The 18,033-nt window shown below is 47.6% G+C and overlaps 1 protein-coding gene across 1 annotated transcript in view; it reads right to left on the bottom strand.

The window, feature by feature from the left end:
- Positions 1 to 17,490: 17,490 nt before the first annotated feature.
- Positions 17,491 to 18,033, bottom strand: part of Adra2a (adrenoceptor alpha 2A) — a 1,775-nt gene continuing 1,232 nt past the window's right edge. Inside the window, exon 2 of the mRNA XM_013017604.1 lies at positions 17,491 to 18,027. Coding sequence (XP_012873058.1) covers positions 17,749 to 18,027 — 279 coding nt within the window. The 3' untranslated portion in view covers positions 17,491 to 17,748. The remainder of the gene's footprint in view (positions 18,028 to 18,033) is intronic.

The raw sequence follows: 18,033 nt of genomic DNA, 5'->3' as shown, positions 1-18,033 counted from the left end.
AGATCAACAATGAATTGGCTTGTGGAGAGGAAAGGGTTGGCATTTTCTTGAGCTAATGAGACTAAAAATAGAGTGAGGTTTTCCACCAGGCAGCCGTGGCCTTGGGGATGTGGCTCTGGATGCCCATGCTGCTGGTGTTCTCAGGGCTTTTCACAGCAAGAGATGGCCAACCGGCTTCCGGGACAAGCAGAGGGTGGCCATGTGTCCCCATTACTGCGCCTTTGCACATGCAGGCCCCCCCCACCCCCGGGAATGTGGGAATGTCTTCCCTTTGCCCTACATGGAGTTGAGTTTCCCAGGTCCTGAATTCTCTGGGCAGCATTTCTCAAAGGATTTTTCCAAAGCACCACAACAGTAGAGGAGAATTTGCAATGTGGGAGGGGTGTGAAGAGCAAGTGAGAACAGAGGCTTGCCTAGAGAGGCCCCCACTAGCATGAAGTTGCCTCCAAATCTGTTTTATCTTAAAAACTCCTGAAAAAAGCCTGGAACCAGTGGTTCACGCCTGTAATCCTAGCTACTCAGGAGGCTGAGATCTGAGAGATTGCAGTTCAAAGCCAGCCTACAGGAAAGTCCATGAAACCAGAAGTGGCGCTTTGGCTCAAGTGGTATAGCACTTGCCTTGAGCTGACTTGCAGAGGGACAGTGCCCAAGTCCAGAGTTCAAGAACTACGACGACAAAAAAAAAAATTCACCCCCCCCAAACACACACACATACACACACACACACACACACACACACACACACACACACACACACGTTCAAGTTTGTTTCAGTACAAAAATCAAATTGTTCAGCCAGGCACAAATGGCTCACACCTGTAATCCTAGCTACACAAGAGGCTGATTCAAGGTTAGCCTGGGAAGAAAAGTCTTCACCTCCTGTTAACCAGAAAAAAAAGCTGGACTGGAAGTGTGGCTCAAGTGGTAGGGTACCAGTTGTGCATAAAAAAGCCAAGCAAGGGGGCTGGGAAGGTGGCTCAGTGGTAGAGCGCTTGCCTTGCATGCCAGAGGCCCTGGGTTCGATTCCTCAGCACCACATAAGCAAAAAGAAAAAAACCAGAAGTGGCGCTGTGGCTCAAGTGGTAGAGTGCTAGCCTTGAGCTGAAGAGCTGAGGGACAGCGCCCAGGTCCAGAGTTCAGGCCCCATGACTGGACCCAAAAAAAAAAAAAAAAGCCAAGCAAGAGCATGAGGCTCTGAGTTCAGGACTCAGTACCAACACTAAAAATGGAATTAATTTAATTTAAAAATCTGATTGCGCTTCAATCTCACAGATATGCAGTCACTCCAGAAAGGAGAGCTGTGTACCACTAAGAGCCCTTTGGCTCAGCACTGCCTGGGGATGGGTGGGATCCCTAGAGTAACAAGCAAATCTCTGAGGACCTCCATCTCAGAGCTCCTGTGACCATGAGGCAAATCCATTGACTCATTCATTAACGCTTTCATTTATTCACCATCCAATTCATTCTAAAAGTGTCAGATAGGATCCTGGCCCTCCAGAGATTTGGTTTTATGAAAGAAACAGAAAAGGAAGTTAGAGTCACATAACCGTAACAAGGGCTTCAACAGGAACTAACCATAAGGCTCTCAGAGCTGGGAGGTGAAGACTAGGAAAGACTTCTTGCTAAGCTGCAGCCCAGCTTAAAATAAAGAGCCAAGTATCCTGGGGCAAGCCAATTCACCACTCTGTTTCCTCATCTATAAAATTGGTATAATAGAATCGTGGGATTGTCATGGGGGTTAAATGAGTTCAAATCACGTCAGTACACAGTGATTGAAATGGTGTCTATAAATACTGTGTATTAAGCTGAGACCTGAGGAATGAATAGAATTGGGATATGGGGGTAAAAGATCTTGGACAGGAGATGAGTGTGTTCAAATAAGGAAACAACACATTTGAAAACAGTCCATAAATTAATCTACACAAATTAATCTTACACAAATACATTCTTTAGGAGAAATGAGAGTGTGAGAGTAACACAATCTTGTGGGGGGGTGGGGGGGGGTGCATGCACATGCGTGCGCACACTAGTCCTAAGCCTTGAACCTAGGACCTGGGCATTGCTCCTAAGCTACTGTGTTCAAGTCTATTGCTCTACCAATTGAGCCACAGCTCCACTTCTGGCTTTTGGAGTGAGTACTGGGAGATAAAAGTTTCACAAACTGCCCTGGGTGGCTTTGAACTGTGGCCCTCAAATCTCAGCCTCCTGAGTTACTGGGATCACAGGTGTGAACCCCTGGTACCTGGCTAAGTAACAAAATCTTGATAGACACTCTGTTTATCACTCCTTGGTATATGTGTAGATGGTCCAGACTGGCAACTGAGCCAGGTAAGTTTGCTGCATTGTCCTAAGGAGAGTGCCCTATCTGGAAGGGCAGAGCTGAGTCTCCACCCTATCAGTGTGAGTTTCTGGCTCTTATTCTTAGACACCCCCCTAAAGGTAACCAAGTCCCCCTTCTCCTCCTGCTTTCTGCTATTCCACCATCACCTCCAATCCAGGAGAGAGGTCTTAGCCAAGATCCTTGGAGAGAGCCATGTCCCATGGTTCCTGGAATTCTGGATGTTCAATGCCCAAACCAGAAAAGCGTGAGGCAAACAGAAGTAAGCGAGTCACCTGTAATGAGGTCCTGACCATCCATCCTCACTTCCCAACTTCTCCTCCTCCCCAATGTTCTGCCCCTTCCACCACCCCATACCTGAGTCACATGTCAGCACAGAGCATCGTTGTAGTCTTCTGGTGTCATGGCCAACTCCTAGGTCTGGTCTATGAAGGAGGAAGAGGAAGGAGACCCTTCATACCACTCTGAGTGGGCATGAGTCTGCCATCTGCAGTGAGAGGGCTGGACCACAGTCTCTCAGGCAGTGCCCAAATCAAGGACAAAGGAAGCTGGTCTTCGTGAGTCTCTAAGAGGCCAGGATGGTGGCATTTAAGATTCCTAGTGGCAATGAGCCCACCCTCTTCCCTGCCAGAGTTCCTTATACTGGTCAACCTCATTCTGATCCACTAGACAAGAGTGTGCCAGAGGCTTCTGAGAGTGCTTTCCATTGGATCCCAACCCCAACCACAGCAGAAAATCTAGAGAAGTCACTCAAGGCCTCTGCCCAGCTCCCTGGGGTGTGCCCTGCCTGAGAGGTTGCAGTAGGCTCTCTGCCATCCCATCAGAGAGACATTTTGTGTTTTCAATTACTATTCCCCTCTTATGTCCCGGGCTGAACGCAAATGCCAGCCTATATTAGGTCATGCGAGCTGGGCCTGTTGTTCTTTCTCATTAGCCACATCGCATTGTATTTTTAGGGGCAGCAGGGATTGAGGCCATGACAAGGGCTGAGTTTCCTTCCTGAGTGCCCACACAGCACCTCCGTAAAAGCATCACACACAGAGGCCCACAAGTTCTCATTCCTGCCATGCTCAGAGCAAGACCATCCCAGAAACCAGGAACCAAGGGCTGGATAAGCCTGAGACCTGAGCCCTAACCTGGTTTTCTTGTGACCTAGGACAAGAGGACAAAGGTGGAAGACTCTAGAGATGACCAAATCAGCTTTGATAGAGTAGGATATCTATCCCTTCTGCCCCCGTCCCTCTGCATGGCCACAACACTCCAGTATGCAGCTCCTGTGCTCTGTCCCCTGCCATGTCCCCATTGTCACTATGGCAAAGGACACTCCTCCTGCAGGGAGCTGCCCTGCCCATGATCTCTGATGTACCTGGAGGGGCGGGAAACCCATTTCTTAGATGAAGAAGTAGAGACAGCAAAAGGGAAAAATGACACGTGCAAATCATAGAGATCGTTCATGAGAGATCAGAACTTCTTTGACGGCCCCTGAGTCCGGATCTACACATACGATGGCAAACAAGGAGCTGCTGTATGTTGACTTCCTTTCCCCAACGCGCACCTGGTGAAGGGAAGCATCCTGGATGCTCTTCTGGACCACACACCCAGCCCAGCCTCACATAGGTGGGTTCTAGGACAACAGAGGGACAAAAGGAGCTTTCTATGACTTCTACTTGTGCTCTTTCCCCATTCTTCTCTAGTCATAAAATGACTCTTTCTCTGTCTCTCTCTCTCGCTCGCTCACACACACACACACACACACACAGAGGCACATATGGGATTGGATTCAGCATGCAGGAGACCCTTAGGATATCTTAAGATGGGTAGATAGACAGGCCCGCTCCTCTGGTGAGCTGCAAATGGCTTCCATGGGCACTGACTGAGCATTATAATGATGTGCTATGTTGAGGATAGGCTCCCAGCGAAGGGCAGCTGGGGAGCTAAGGGATGGAAACGCGGCTGGATCGCTGAGGTTCCTGCATCTGTGAGACCCTGAGTTACGACTGCCGGCAGAGGACCAACCTTAGATGTTCTCCTAGCTCTCCATCCATGAAGGGTTTAGACAAGCCCTTCAACTATAGTTCTTTAGCCCTTCACGTCCTTTATACACCAGGGATCAGACTACCCAGCGTGGCTGGGGCAGAGGAAGGGCTGGTCTAGGGAAATAATCTCCAACCACGGAGCAATTCTCCTTGTTTGGGTGGTTATAGTCATTTCTGCTTCCAAGTTCCAGTTCCACCTCAAGCTGTGAAGCCAGATTCATTCTACTTAGGGCTCCATAAAGCTAATGGACTCCTAAGTAGAATGAATCTGGATCGTGATACAGAAGAGAGGGACTCTCACTTTTCACTATTCTCCTGACCATTACCCCTCCCACACCTAGCTTCTGCCCTAGGACTCTTCCCCACACCTGCCATCTCTGTCCACATGACAGTAGAGGCCCCAGGGTCAACAAGGCCTTTTCAGACTCCCTCTCCATGCTGTATTGGTTTATAGAGAGGTAAAGCACAGTCTTGACACAACAGTGATTTCAGGCTAGATGGGAAGGAAAGTCTTACATAAACCACAAAGAAAAGAAGTAAAAGAGGGAAAGTAACATGGAGAATTTGAGGAACCGGTGGCATCTCAAGCTTGCCTTGGGAAGACAATGGAAATGATCAATTTCCTCACATGATCTCCATCATACACATGACTTTGATTGAGACACAGATGACCTTGATGAGCTACAGATAGAAACCAGTCATACCACTATCATCACCCCTGCTCTCTGCTAGAATAGAAAGAAGAGCATCACCAGTAATGACACTAAGAAAGCATCATTAGCATCACCAGGACCTAGCCAGCTCCTGGCTAGGACCTAGAAGATAACAGCATATACCAAACCCAAAGGCAAAATAACTAAAATGTGAAACAGCAAAAGAGTAACCAGGTCACCAAGACAACTGCAAGAACAATGTGACAGCACGAAGCAAAGGAGCAAAGGTGAGTGGTCCAAGATGAACACTGAACAATGGAGCAGCCAGAACTGCTTACCAATGACCAAGAGTGGAGGGAAGAGACTCAGGCTCCGTAACGGAGAACCCAGATATAGCCACGAACCTGTGCCCAGGGCAAACTTGACCTTAACGATCTCCTTTAGCAGGCTCCATGGTGTCTAGTGTCGCACATGAAATGTGATCATGAGGCACTAAACCTGTTGGTGCTGGTCCTCGTCTGTTCCTCTTATCATTCAAGGCTGCTTGCAATAAGTTCTGATTACTTTTGGTCTATGGCCTAAAAGCATTTCACTGTCATATGAATGTAGGTACACACACACACACACACACATGCATGTACTACACATACATCCATGAATCCAACAGTGAATCCAAAATGCTCAGAAAAATATATGGCATCTATGATAAACATAGACTTTTTCTTGTTGTTAGTCTCTATTTATATTATGTATTAGAAGTCATCTATACATGATTTTAAGTGGGAACCTACACACATAAGGAGATTAGCTGCAAATACTTTAGTGTTGGTATAAGGGACATGAGCATCCTCCAGTTTGCTACCTACAGGGGCTCTAGAACCACTTGAAATAGTAGATGATTTTATTCACACACACACACACGGCATCACATGTGCATGCATGATACATGTGCGCATACACTATATATGCAAACACGGGTGCACACATCCATCCTCTATGTTCAAGGTCATCACAGAGATGTCCTCTTGGAACGTCCACCATGAGCTTTGGGCCTGCACTCACTCAAGATCCCCCCTTGCCCTCATCAACCCTCAGGTCTGTCCCTACACATTTCTGCACACTCTCTCTATTCTTCAACTGTTCCCCGGCACAAATAGATATCAGAATCACAGCTCTTGGAGATCAAAAGGCCTGCCCGTTGGGTTCACTCTTATCCAGATGTTTGGGTTTGGGGTTTGGTTGTTTTGCTATACAGCCCAGGCTGACCTTGAACTTCTCAATCCTCCCATCTCAGCCTATCCAGTTTTAGGATTACAGGCATGCAACACCACTCCTAGCTGATCAGGTTTAATCTCAGTCATCCACCAAATCAACTTCCAGTGGCTAGCTTGAGAACCAGGCACTATGCACATCTGGGGATGGGCTCCCCTGCAGGACAGTGCTCTCTTGCTCTTAAGGACAAGCAGACAAGCCTTTGTGTAGACAGTGACCCCCTGGCTTAAGGTATATGCAGGCATGAGGCCCACGCATGTAGTGTTAACTTGAAGTTTACCAGGTCACTCCTGACACCACAAATGCATCTCTCAGTGTGTGAACATTGTTCTCTTATACTTGCTGGGCCAGTAAAATCTGCTGAGCTATGACTCCAGCCCTGTTCTTCACTAGTTAATTTTAGAACAGGATCTTTCTCTCCATCCTGATGGGTTACTGAATGGTGAGCCACTTACTTTGAGGATTCCTGTCCTCAAAGTGTCACCACTTCCATGATCTCCTGCTTTGGTCTCGTACTGCAATATCTCCTAATCCCAGTAGTTTGGGGTGACAAGCATGCCCCCACTCTCACCAGTTTTAGGTTGAGAAGGAGTGTCACTACCTTTTCTAGGCAGGCTGACCTCAAACCCCAATCCTCCTGTTCTTTGGGTCCCAAGTAGCGAGGTTCATAAGCATGAGTTAGCATATGTTTTAAAGAGCTTGTCACTGAAGATAAATGCTATGAGTAATACAACAGCTTTTCTTACATATTGCCAGACTTTCCCCAGAAGAGGAGGCTCAATTTACATATTGTATTGTCTGTCGGTGATCAGAGGTGTTTTCCAAAGGTGATAAGTCAAACTACTGAAAACCAGAAAGAAACAAAAGAGAAGAATGGGTAGCAAGCAGAATAGACATCAGGCTACAAAGCCTCTGTAGATTCTCTGACTTCTCCTTTTTACTATACCTCACAAGTGTTCTCAGATTTGTTTCTTTCATTGGTATAAACTTTTTCAACTAAGCAGAGCACAATGCATTCATTTCTGCATGTCAGCCATCAGCACTGATATCAAATTGCCCTGGGAAGAATAGGTAATCATTCTCAAATGTCCAGGGTAAGAGTTTTGTTTCTTAATTATACGTTTACCTGGCCTCTTCTCCTGTTGTGTTTCTCTTCTTTCACTGAGATTTGTTTTTGTTTTAATCTGTAGCCATCTTAATTTTTATGAATTTGTTACATCCATCTTCTCTGATGATAGCCCTTATTAGAAGAATGTCTCCAGACTAGAAACATTGCACTGTCTCCTTGTTTTAAGGAATTTTTCAGTGTTGCTATCAAAGTTTTGCATGGCTATTGCAGGAAAAAATGTTAAACTGCATACAAGAAAATGTTAGGGAACTCTCCAACCACAGATAACTACTAAGAGTGGTTTATCCCAGTTTTTGTCACTGTTGTTTAATATCTGTGAGAGCTTACTCTTCCAGGTATAGTTTGTCTTTTTCTCTTAAAAATACTGAGACAGGCTGGGAGCCAGTGGCTCACACCCATAATCCTCGCTACTCAGGAGGCTGAGATCTGAGGATCATTGTTCGAAGCCAGCCTGGGCAGGAAATGCTGTGAGACTCTTATCTCCAGTTAAATACCATAAAACTGGAAGTGGTGCTGTGGCTCAAGTGGTAGAGCACTTGACTTGAGCTCAAGAGCTGAGGGATACACCCAGGCCTAGAGTTTAAGCCCCACAGCTGCCACAAAAAAGGAGAGAGAGAGAGAGAGAAAGGTACATTCTGCAGGGCATCAGTGGTTCACACCTGTAATCTTGGCTACTCAGGAGGCTGAGATCAGGATCACAGTTCAAAGCCAGCCCGGGCAGGAAAGACCATGAGACTCCTATCTCCAATTAATTACCAAAAAGTTGGAAATACCACTGTGACTCAAAGTGGTAAAGCACTAGCTTTGAGCACAAAAGCTCAGGGACGGCGCCCAGGCACTGAGTTCAAACTCCAGAAATGACTTTTAAAAAATTATGAAATGCCTTAGAAATGTTGTACATTTTTTAATCCTTAAGTTTGCAAAATGTTCTACAACAGGCCAAGCACAGTTGCTTATACCTGTAATCTTAGCTACTCAAGAGGTAGTTGGAGGTCAAGAGGATCTCAATTTAAGGCAGCCTGGGCAAAAAATTTGTGAGATCTCAACCTTATTCCAACCAACTGAAAGCTGGACATGGTAGCATGCCATCTGTTATCCCAGCTGCCCAAGAAGTATGAAAAAAATGGATTACAATCCAGTCCACTAGCATAAATAGAAGAGCCTGTTCAAAAAAATAGCCAAAGCTGGATGCCAGTAGCTCATGCCTCTAATCCTAGCTACTCAGGAGGTTGAGATCTGAGGATCACGGTTCAAAGCCAGCCCTGGTAGGAAAGTCCATGAGACTCTTATCTCCAATAAACCACTAGAAAATGGAAGTAATGCTGTGGCTCAAACAGTAGAGCACTTGCCTTGAGCTGAAGAGCTCAGGGACAGCACCCAGGCCCAGAGTTCAAGCCCCACAACCAGAGGAAGGAAGGAAGAAAGAAAGAGAGAGAGAGAGCGAAAGAGAGAGGAAAAGAAAGAGAGAGAAAGAAAGAAAGAAAGAAAGAAAGAAAGAAAGAAAGGAAGGAAGGAAGGAAGGAAGGAAGGAAGAAAGGAAGAAAGAAAGGAAGGAAGGAAGGAAGAAAGAAAGAAAGAAAAGAAAAGAAAGAAAAAGCTAAAGCAAAAAGGGCTAAGGGCACAGATGGCTCCAATGATAGAGTACCCATCTTGCAAGTGTTGCAAGTATAAGGCCCTGAGTTCAAACCTAATAAAGCAAAACATAAAACAGATTTAAAGTCCACAGTACAAATGTTGCAGGGTTAATGCCCTATTTTTTGGTGAGAATTTGTCTCTCACCATTATCTCAAACATGGACACACCATTACCACACTAAAAGCAGTTTCATATCTTCAGCAGTCAGCATGAAAGCAAATTCATAGTGCTGAATGAATAAATAATAGTGAATAGTTTCTGAGCAACTACTTGGCACCAGACATTGTTCTAAACATTTGACCTATATAGGGGCTGGAAGCATGGCTCAAGTGGTAGAGCACCTGCCCAGCAAGCATAAGGCCTTGAGTTCAATTCCCAGTACTGGTAAGTAAAATCCTGAGCACTGGTGGCTCATGCCTGTAATTTTAGCTACTCAGGAAGCTGAGATCTGAGGATTGTGGTTCAAAACCAGCTCAGGCAAACAAATCCAAAAGACTCTTATCTCCAACTAAACAGCAAAAAAGCCAGAAGTGGATTATGGGGTTCAAGTGGTAAAGCGCTTGCCTTGAGAGAAAAAGCCAAGTAAGAGGACAAGGCCCTGTACTGATACTAATTAATTAATTAATTAAAATAAATTTTAAAAAACACTTGACCTGCACTGATGCATTTACATACATACACACACACATATTTTGCACGTGAGTAAACCAAGGCATAAAGCAATTAGGATATTCATTACAGTTGATTTTGCTTTGCCTCATTGTCTGAAGGACGGGTCTGCACAGTAGAGGGCAAGCTTTGGAGGGTAGATGGGATCTGGGTTTTTTTTAAGAAGATGGCAAAGGAAGCCTGGGTGGTTTACACCCCAAAGAAGCCCTGCAGCTTCCAGGATGGAGGGTCTCATGAATCATACTGTAATTTTTTTTCTGCAAAGACTTTTCCTCATCTAACTCTCCAACAGCCCCACAAGGTAAATAATGGTTTGGCTATTTTTCAGATGAGGACACTGATGCTTGGGAAACAGACTGCCAGAGATGGGGCCAGGGTGTGAAATCTCAAATCCAGGTTCTTCTTTCCCAGGTGCTAGAGATCCAGGGGAACACCATGGTCCTTGTGACTTGAAGCCACCTCATCTCTCTGAGAATAAGAAAGGTCTGATTTCTCAAGAAGTAGGTTTCTGCAGGCTATGCATCCTAAGATAGCTCTATTTATGCCATCTGCTTCTTCAAAGCTTACATGGGGACTTTCTGCAGAATGCTGGGCTCCCCAGGACTACAGCAAGAAGAACTTCCATAGGACCCAGTGCGCCTGAGTAGACCACCATGCTGTGCATGACCTCGGTGTGAATAACAAAGGCTACAGGTGCAGGTATTGTGACCCATGCGCAATGGCTGTCAGTACGATGGCACAAGCTCCCAAGGGACTGGCTCAGCATCACCCTCACCTCCTCTCAGAACCCATCCCCAGGCCCTGCCTTCCCCTTATATCCAAGCACAAACTCCAGAAAAGCATTTTATGGGTTATATTGTTTGTCTCTTCAGGATTTTTCTAACTGAGCCAAAGAACCTCAAGATGGCCAGGGAATGGTCGCTCATACTTGTAATCTTAACTACTACTCAGGAGGCTGAGATCTGTGGATCTTGGTTCTAAATCAGCCCAGGCAGGAAAAGTCCATGAGACTCTTAACTCCAATTAACCAGCAAAAGGCCAGAAGTAGAGCTTTGGCTCTAGTGGTAGAATGTTAATCTTGTGCAGAAAAACTTAAGGGACAGGGCCCAGGCCATAAGTTCAGGCCCCAGGACCAACACACACACACACACACACACACACACACATAGGAACCCCAGGATGATTGGCAGCACTTTTAAAAGCAAGCTATTTTTTTCATATTTTCCTTGTGGTTTATGTCTGGAACGTCTAACTGAAGTTCCCACGTAATAGGCACAAAAGAGTTGGTGAAGACTCCAATCCCTGATAGAACAGGAAAAGCAAAACGATGCTTCCCATGGAATCTTGGAGGATGGGAAGGTCTGGGGACCAGCACATGAGTAACTCCTCTTGGCATGAGCCCAGGGCCCATGAAAGTAAAGCTGTGTAGTAGCATAGCTTGATCTCAAAGTTCTTGTGTGATTTTCAGGGTCACAGAAAGAGACTATATGCATCATTCTACATGCAAGACAACAGCAGAGACATGAAGACAGAAGACAGAAAAGCCAGCCTGGGATGGCAGATGAGCAAGGAGCACTAACCTGCGTCCAGGAGGCCTGGGTTTCAGGACTTCCTGCCCTGAAAACGTGGTGGACATCACGGATCCTTGTGTACTAAAGCACACAAGGCTGGAAGAAGACAAAACTAAGGTCCCCAGATGTCATGAATCATCCTAAATGCTAGCTATCAGAGCGAACCAGCCAGCCCTGCCCACTCAACCCACAGCAGCCTCCTCAGCCAAAAGGCCTGCCAGCTCCCAAAATGGAGAAGTAAAGGTTAGCATGCAGCAAGCCTACAGACGCCAAGCACAGGTCTGCGCAATGCACTCAAACACCAGGAACTTCTTGTCCAAGTTACACATGGGAAAACTGAGGCTCAGCCACCTATTTGTAGTTAAAAAGCAAAGGTAGGTAGGAGAACCAGAATTTTTAACCCAAGTTTTACTGATTCTGAAGCTTAGTTTAAACTGCTCTTCTTAGGAATACTGGCCATTCCCTCCACACCCTGATCTGTCTCCAGTTCCTAGCCCACCTGGGAACCTCTAGGAGTGTGAGCTCCACCCCATTCAAACAAATGTTGGAAGAGAAAGGGTCAGGGATGTAATGCAGCCAAGGGTAGAAAAAGGCATGGCCTTAAGTAATCAGTTTGCTGCTGTGAGGGTCTCGTCATAGATGAAGACAAAGCAGACAAAATGGATCCTGGCGCAGGTCCCCTGAAGTCCTTCAACACATGACTTATCAAGGGACTCAGACATACCTGACATGGGATCCAGCAGGGCAAGACCAGCTGTGGGGCTTCTCAGATCTCCTGATTCCAAGCCTGGCCTCCAAAGTCCTACACTGGCTGTTGCATTTAGTCCCTGCACTGGGACACCTGGCTAGACTCTGGAAGACTGAGCCTGTAACCTGATCTTTCATTGACTCCCTGGCTGGGAGCAAACACCAGCAGTTCAGGGTGCAGAAGTGAGCAAGGTGCAGACTCCCTGGAGTCTCCCATAGCGGTGCCTTCCTGTGCCTCTCTTCAGCCACATTCTGATGATCTGGAGGCAGCTCCCTTCCCCTATCCTCCGTGTTAAGTCCCCAGGTCTTTCCCTGTTTCTTAGAAGTCTCTCTTTACTCTGCCTACACCTTGGAAATAGTCCTTTGTCAACCTCCCTTCACTCACCCCTTCTCCGAGCACCATCTTGTTTGATTCCAATGTGGATTGCAAACAGATCTCAAGTTCTTGGCCTTGATGATTCTGGAAAGAGCCTTAGCCTCTCCCTCCTGGCTTCAGTCCCTCCTCAGAGAACAAGACAACCTGGATGCTATAGAAGATGCTTACAGAGAACCACTGTTAGTCTCTCCAAAAGGTCCACATTCCACCCTCCTAATCTAGTTCTGCACTACCGCCCTGCTCCCCTGGCGGTGGCCAGCTCCCGCATTGAGGAGGGGCTCATCTCAGTTAGAATGAGGGAGACAACATTGCACACATACCCTCCCCGGCCGTGTGTACATCTACCCTCCATGCCCCCAGTTGCTCTCACTCCAGGTCCTGATAAGTTAGGTGGTCTTGGGTGTGCACAGGAATCAGGATGTAGCTGTTCATATATACATACACAGACATATGCACAGGTTGACAGCTGTGTGCACATAGAAAGCCGTGCACAGTCACGTGTATACATACAACAGGAAGGCTCAGCCCTTATCTGAAAATCACACCCCAACAATCACTTGAACCCCAATCCTCAGTGACCCAATGGTGCCCAGAGCCAGCTTTTCTCAGAGAGAACAGGACCCTACCCATGCCTTACCTGGCATTTTGTGTCATCTTAAAACAGATAGACAGAAAAAAAAAACTCCATGAGTTTCCTTAGTCCATGATAGTTCCACCCGTGTTCCAACAACATGATTCACTGTCATGCTCAGTAAGAGACAGTTCTACAGTCTGGGGGAACACAGCACGCCAGGTGATGGAGGGTCACAAACCATGGCCTCTGAGAAATCCTGAAGCAAGGCTAAAGGTCACCAGTTAACTGATGATAAGTTGCTGGCCCGTGGTGGATAAAGTAAGAAGGTAGATAGATAGGTAGACAGATGGTGCATAGATAGATTTTTGTGGTTAAATTAACTCCATGAAACACACTTCTAAATAACACCTGGACAATGGTTTCATTTTATAAATGAAGAAATGGCCTCAGACAGATCTGCTAAGAGTCACCCAGTTGGTCAAAGGCAAATCAGGAGTCGAACCCAGGCCTCCTAACATCCTTGTCTGCCCTCTGTTCAACTGTCCTCTTTCCCTTTTCTGCATCAAACTGTAGTTTGATTTCTAGCGATCAAAGAGATCGATGTTGTTTCCACAACAAAGCCCAGTGTTTGTGATTGCACTGGATGACTTCACCCGGCCCCACCCCCACCACCACAGGCATGCCCTCCTTCCGCTGGAGAAGGTGCCCTTCCCTGCTCCCAGACACTCTGGACTATTCTGAGAGGGGTCTATGGACCTGGATCCTGTTCTGCTGCTGGGAATAGACGCTTGCCATGACATTGCTAAGGGGCAAGCTGGAGAAATGAAATCTGACGTCTGGCCTGGGCCTGGGTGTCACTCACTGCCTGGCACTGGTTTCATAGCTCAAGTACTGGAAGCAGAGCTTGCTGCCCTGCCCCCTTGGCCAAAGTCTAGGCAGCACAAGTCCTACCTCCTATGCACCCAGTTATCGTCTGCTGTTCCTTCTGCACCCTCGGAGCATGCATCAGTGCCCACTGCTCCCAGCAGGCACAATGTCTGCGTCCCTGACGTGCTGTCCCTGTTCATGGCTACCTAATGCATCGCATAGGCACAGCTTTTCTCCTCCTGCCATTCCACAGCTGCCAGAGGACAAGCAAAGTCCTAGTCTCTCTGACTCCCAAACAGCATGCAGGAGAGGAAGAGAAAGAATGGCTTCAAAGTGCCGAGCATGGGGCTGGACACACGGGGTGTCCCAGGGCGTAACAGCATCACCTAACCAAACAATTCACCAGGCAGGGTAGCGCGTTGAAGAGGGGTTAAAGAGCACTGGGATGGTACACAACCAGGCAGCTCTCCTGGATTTCTGGGCCCTCATCAATGCAATGTGGGAATGCAGGAGGCTAAGGTCACTTCCGGTTCTCCATTCCAATTACAGAACCAGATAGAGGGGAAAGCCTAAGTCATGTTCCTAGCCAGCCCCTGAGCACAGAAGCAGCTGACATAGCATTAGGAGAAGACTGTGCATGCATCCAGAATGAAGCCATTGATTACATTTGCAGGAATAGACTGGGTAAGACACACCACAGACCCTAACCTCAGATACATGGTGGAGCCTGACAATGGGACTGGGGGCTATGGACAGGAAGGTGTGGGGTTACAGTCCCTTCTCCTGTTAGCTTGTTATGCTAAGATCCTTTAGGAGCCATTTCTCTTGTTCCCTGTCTCTGGCCACAGCCTTACAGTCTGGCTTGGACACAGACACTGCTTGAGGCTCCTTTGCTGGAGTCTCACTGGGGTCCAGTCCTAGTTCTGCACCTTCCCTGGGCTCCATCCATCTCTGAGACTCCTTTCCTCTTTGTACTGGATAGAGGAAACTGTGATAATAGATGTCCCCTTCATGTAGCACCATAACCCACACTCCCCCCTTTTCCAGGCAGGTAAAGATCCACCAAATACTTCTCCAGGAGATGGCAAAACAGCCAGCCAGGGTCGTGAAGGCTCAGCCAAGGTGGGCCTATTATCTGACACTATTTCCCTTTGGGACATTAGGTGCCCTGCGGGTGAGGGCTTGGAGAGCAGGCCTCAGCCTTCTATCAGGGAGTGATTGGGAAGCCTCCTGAAAGGATGCCCAGCAGGTTGTGCTTGCTCCTCAAACCCAGCTCCTGAACAAGTCACTCTGTCCCCAGCTGCTTGGGCTGGCCTTCCTCTCAGTCATACACATGGTGAATAGCTTCTTACCCAAGGCAGCCCGAGGCCAGGGCCCCATCACCCAGAAGTGTAGGATCCCAAGCAAGCTGCTTCCTCCACACCTGTCTCCTCATCTGCCAGATGAGAAGTTGGATTACCAGACCTTCCCGATTTGAAGTACCATCACCTTGTGACCTGAGACAGTCCGGCAGACTTTGACAATATGGACAGGTAACAAGAAGGACACACGCCTTTGGCCAGAGAACACTCGAGCCACCAACTAATACATGATTCTATTTAGGTATTTATCCCATCCCATCGAAGAGCACACCGCATGCTGTCTATTATCACACCTGAAGGCATGATGCACATTTGGAGTATATTCCAGACTTTTGCACATATACATTCACACTTGGAGCACAACAGAGGTATGTACATATGTTAGGGCACACAGACTCTTTGGAGATAAGCACATGGTATGTATCTACGCAGATGTAGCTCACACTTGTGGGTATAAGATGGAACTCTGAAAAAAGTTCTCTCTGGGGTTAAGAACACAGACCTATACCAGGTGCTGGTGGCACATGCTTATAATCCCAGCTACTCAGGAAGCTAAGATCTGAGGATTGAAGTTCAAAGTCAGCCTTGGCAGCAAGTCCATGAGACTCTTATTTCCAATTAACCAGCAAAAAGCCAGAAGTGGAGGTATGACTCAAATGGTAGATTGCCAGCCTTCAAGCAGAAAAAGTTGAGCCTCAGTACCAGCACACAAGGAGAAAGAGAAGGAAGGAAGGAAGGAAGGAAGGAAGGAAGGAAGGAAGGAAGGAAGGAAGGAAGGAAGGGAGAGACATGGGAAGGAGAGGAGAGAGAAGAGAAGAGAGAGGAGGGGAGGAGAAGAGAAGAAAGCAGAGGAGAAGGGAGGGGATGGGATGGGAGAGGAAGGGAGGGGACACAGACCCTTCAATGAGATGCACAGGTTTATGAACCTTGAGTAATGGCTTGTTCTGTGAGCCTCAGTTTCTTCATCTGTGAAGTGGGGGTTTACACTAGGGTTTACCTCATGGGGTTCTCAAAAACTAGAGGCTTGTAACAGGCAATACCTGTACCCGGGTCCCTACAGTGTCTAGCATGTAAGGAACATTTAACAAGCAATGATTTTGTTATTGCTCATGCACTTAAACATATTTTTACAATATATATATATATATATATATATATATATAAATCAGATGTTCCCAGAGTCTTAAAGCTTTTGAAAACTCAGATAACAGACAGGAGGACCACTTAATTCATATTTATTTCACATTTGATCTGTAAACTTTATTTTTTAAAAAAAAAATCCACTGTCGTGAGCAACATGTGCTGACATTACTTTTTCTTGAGTGAAATCAGAGTGCAGGACTCCCACTGTCTCTGTCCAGAACATGTAGAAACCGGGTTGTAAACACAAGGTCTCCAGCTTCGCCCCTGGCTTTGGCCGTTCATTAGTGATGTGTTCTCAGCCAGAAAAGCAAGGGGGGGGGGGAGAGGGTGGGCAATACTTTGATACCTAAGAGCTCTTGGGGCTTGGAGCTGGACAGTTTGGCAGGCCCATTTGTCTTTTCAAACTGTTTACCTTGGGCAAATTGTATTGGGCTGTTGCTTCCACCTAATTTCCACTCCTCTGTGTCTAAAAACAGCAGCTCAACGATTTCCCCTTAGTCAGGGCTTTGGAGGCTGGGGAGAGGGGGAGGGGCAGACACATACAGGACAGAAACATACAGAGTCTTCTTCAAGCAGCGGCCCCTAAGACAGGGAGGGGCACCGGAAAGAACGAGTTTTTAAGTGAGTTACTGGGGCAAACGGTGCCTCAGAGGATAATGGCTTTATACACACGACTGATGCAAGGCGGAAAGGTTCATTGACTTCTGTCTTGGGCCATCGCTGAAGTATTTACATAGGACAAGGCAATTATGCTGTTAGGCACAGGTGGGGGGAAGGAAAAAAAAAAAGGACAGAAATCTTTTTCCGTGTCAGGAAATCTCAAACAGGTTTGTGTCCAAGGAACTGTCCTCACCAGAGGGGCATTGTCATACTAGAAAAGAGCTTGCGTCTCCTGATCAGGCCCCTGGTCCTTCCCAGAAAAGGATTCCAACTTCACAGCACAGGCCATGTAAACGCTGGGAGGGTCCAGGGTGTGCTGTCCAAAAAACAGTGTGTGTCTATGTACAGCTGAGGGTGGGGAAGGGCGGGCAGGGCTGCCCTGAGCGGTGGAGTTGGCTGAATTGAATGGGGAAAGGTGACATTGCCCCCCTCGCAACCGCCCCCCCCCCTCGAAAGCAAACAATACTGTTAAGGGGTGGGCCCACCAGGAAAATGGCTCCCCGGTCATGAACGACCATAACAACCATTCCCTCGTAGGAGCTCTCAGAAGCACGCTGAGCACCGCCACCGTCCAGGCCAGGTCCTGGGTTGGGAGTGCCGCCTGGGCTGCGCGCACGGCCGGCCGCCGCCTCCCTCCGCGCCCCAGGCCCGCCACCTGCAGGAGTCCGTGAGCCAGGCTCGCGCGCGCGCGCGCACAGGCGTGCGCGCGTGGCAAGCTCACACGATCCGCTTTCTGTCCCCCCTGCAGAGGATCTTCTTGAAGGCTCGGCGGAAGTCGTGGTTGAAAATGGTGTAGATGACCGGGTTCAGCGAGCTGTTGCAGTAGCCGAACCAGAAGAAGAAATTGAAGAGCGTGCCGGGCACGGCGCAGCCGACCGCCGTGAGCGTGTAGGTGAAGAAGAAGGGGAACCAGCACACCACGAACACGCCGATGACCACGGCCAGCACGAACGTGAAGCGCTTCTCGCGGTTCTGCCGCCCGCGCCAGCGCGAAGCCTTGGC

The sequence above is a fragment of the Dipodomys ordii genome, unplaced genomic scaffold (genome assembly GCF_000151885.1).
Source record: "Dipodomys ordii isolate 6190 unplaced genomic scaffold, Dord_2.0 Scaffold36, whole genome shotgun sequence".
In the NCBI taxonomy this organism is placed as follows: domain Eukaryota; kingdom Metazoa; phylum Chordata; class Mammalia; order Rodentia; family Heteromyidae; genus Dipodomys; species Dipodomys ordii.
The sequence above is the reverse complement of the archived record's forward strand: the minus strand, read 5'-3'. Positions and strand labels throughout refer to the sequence as shown.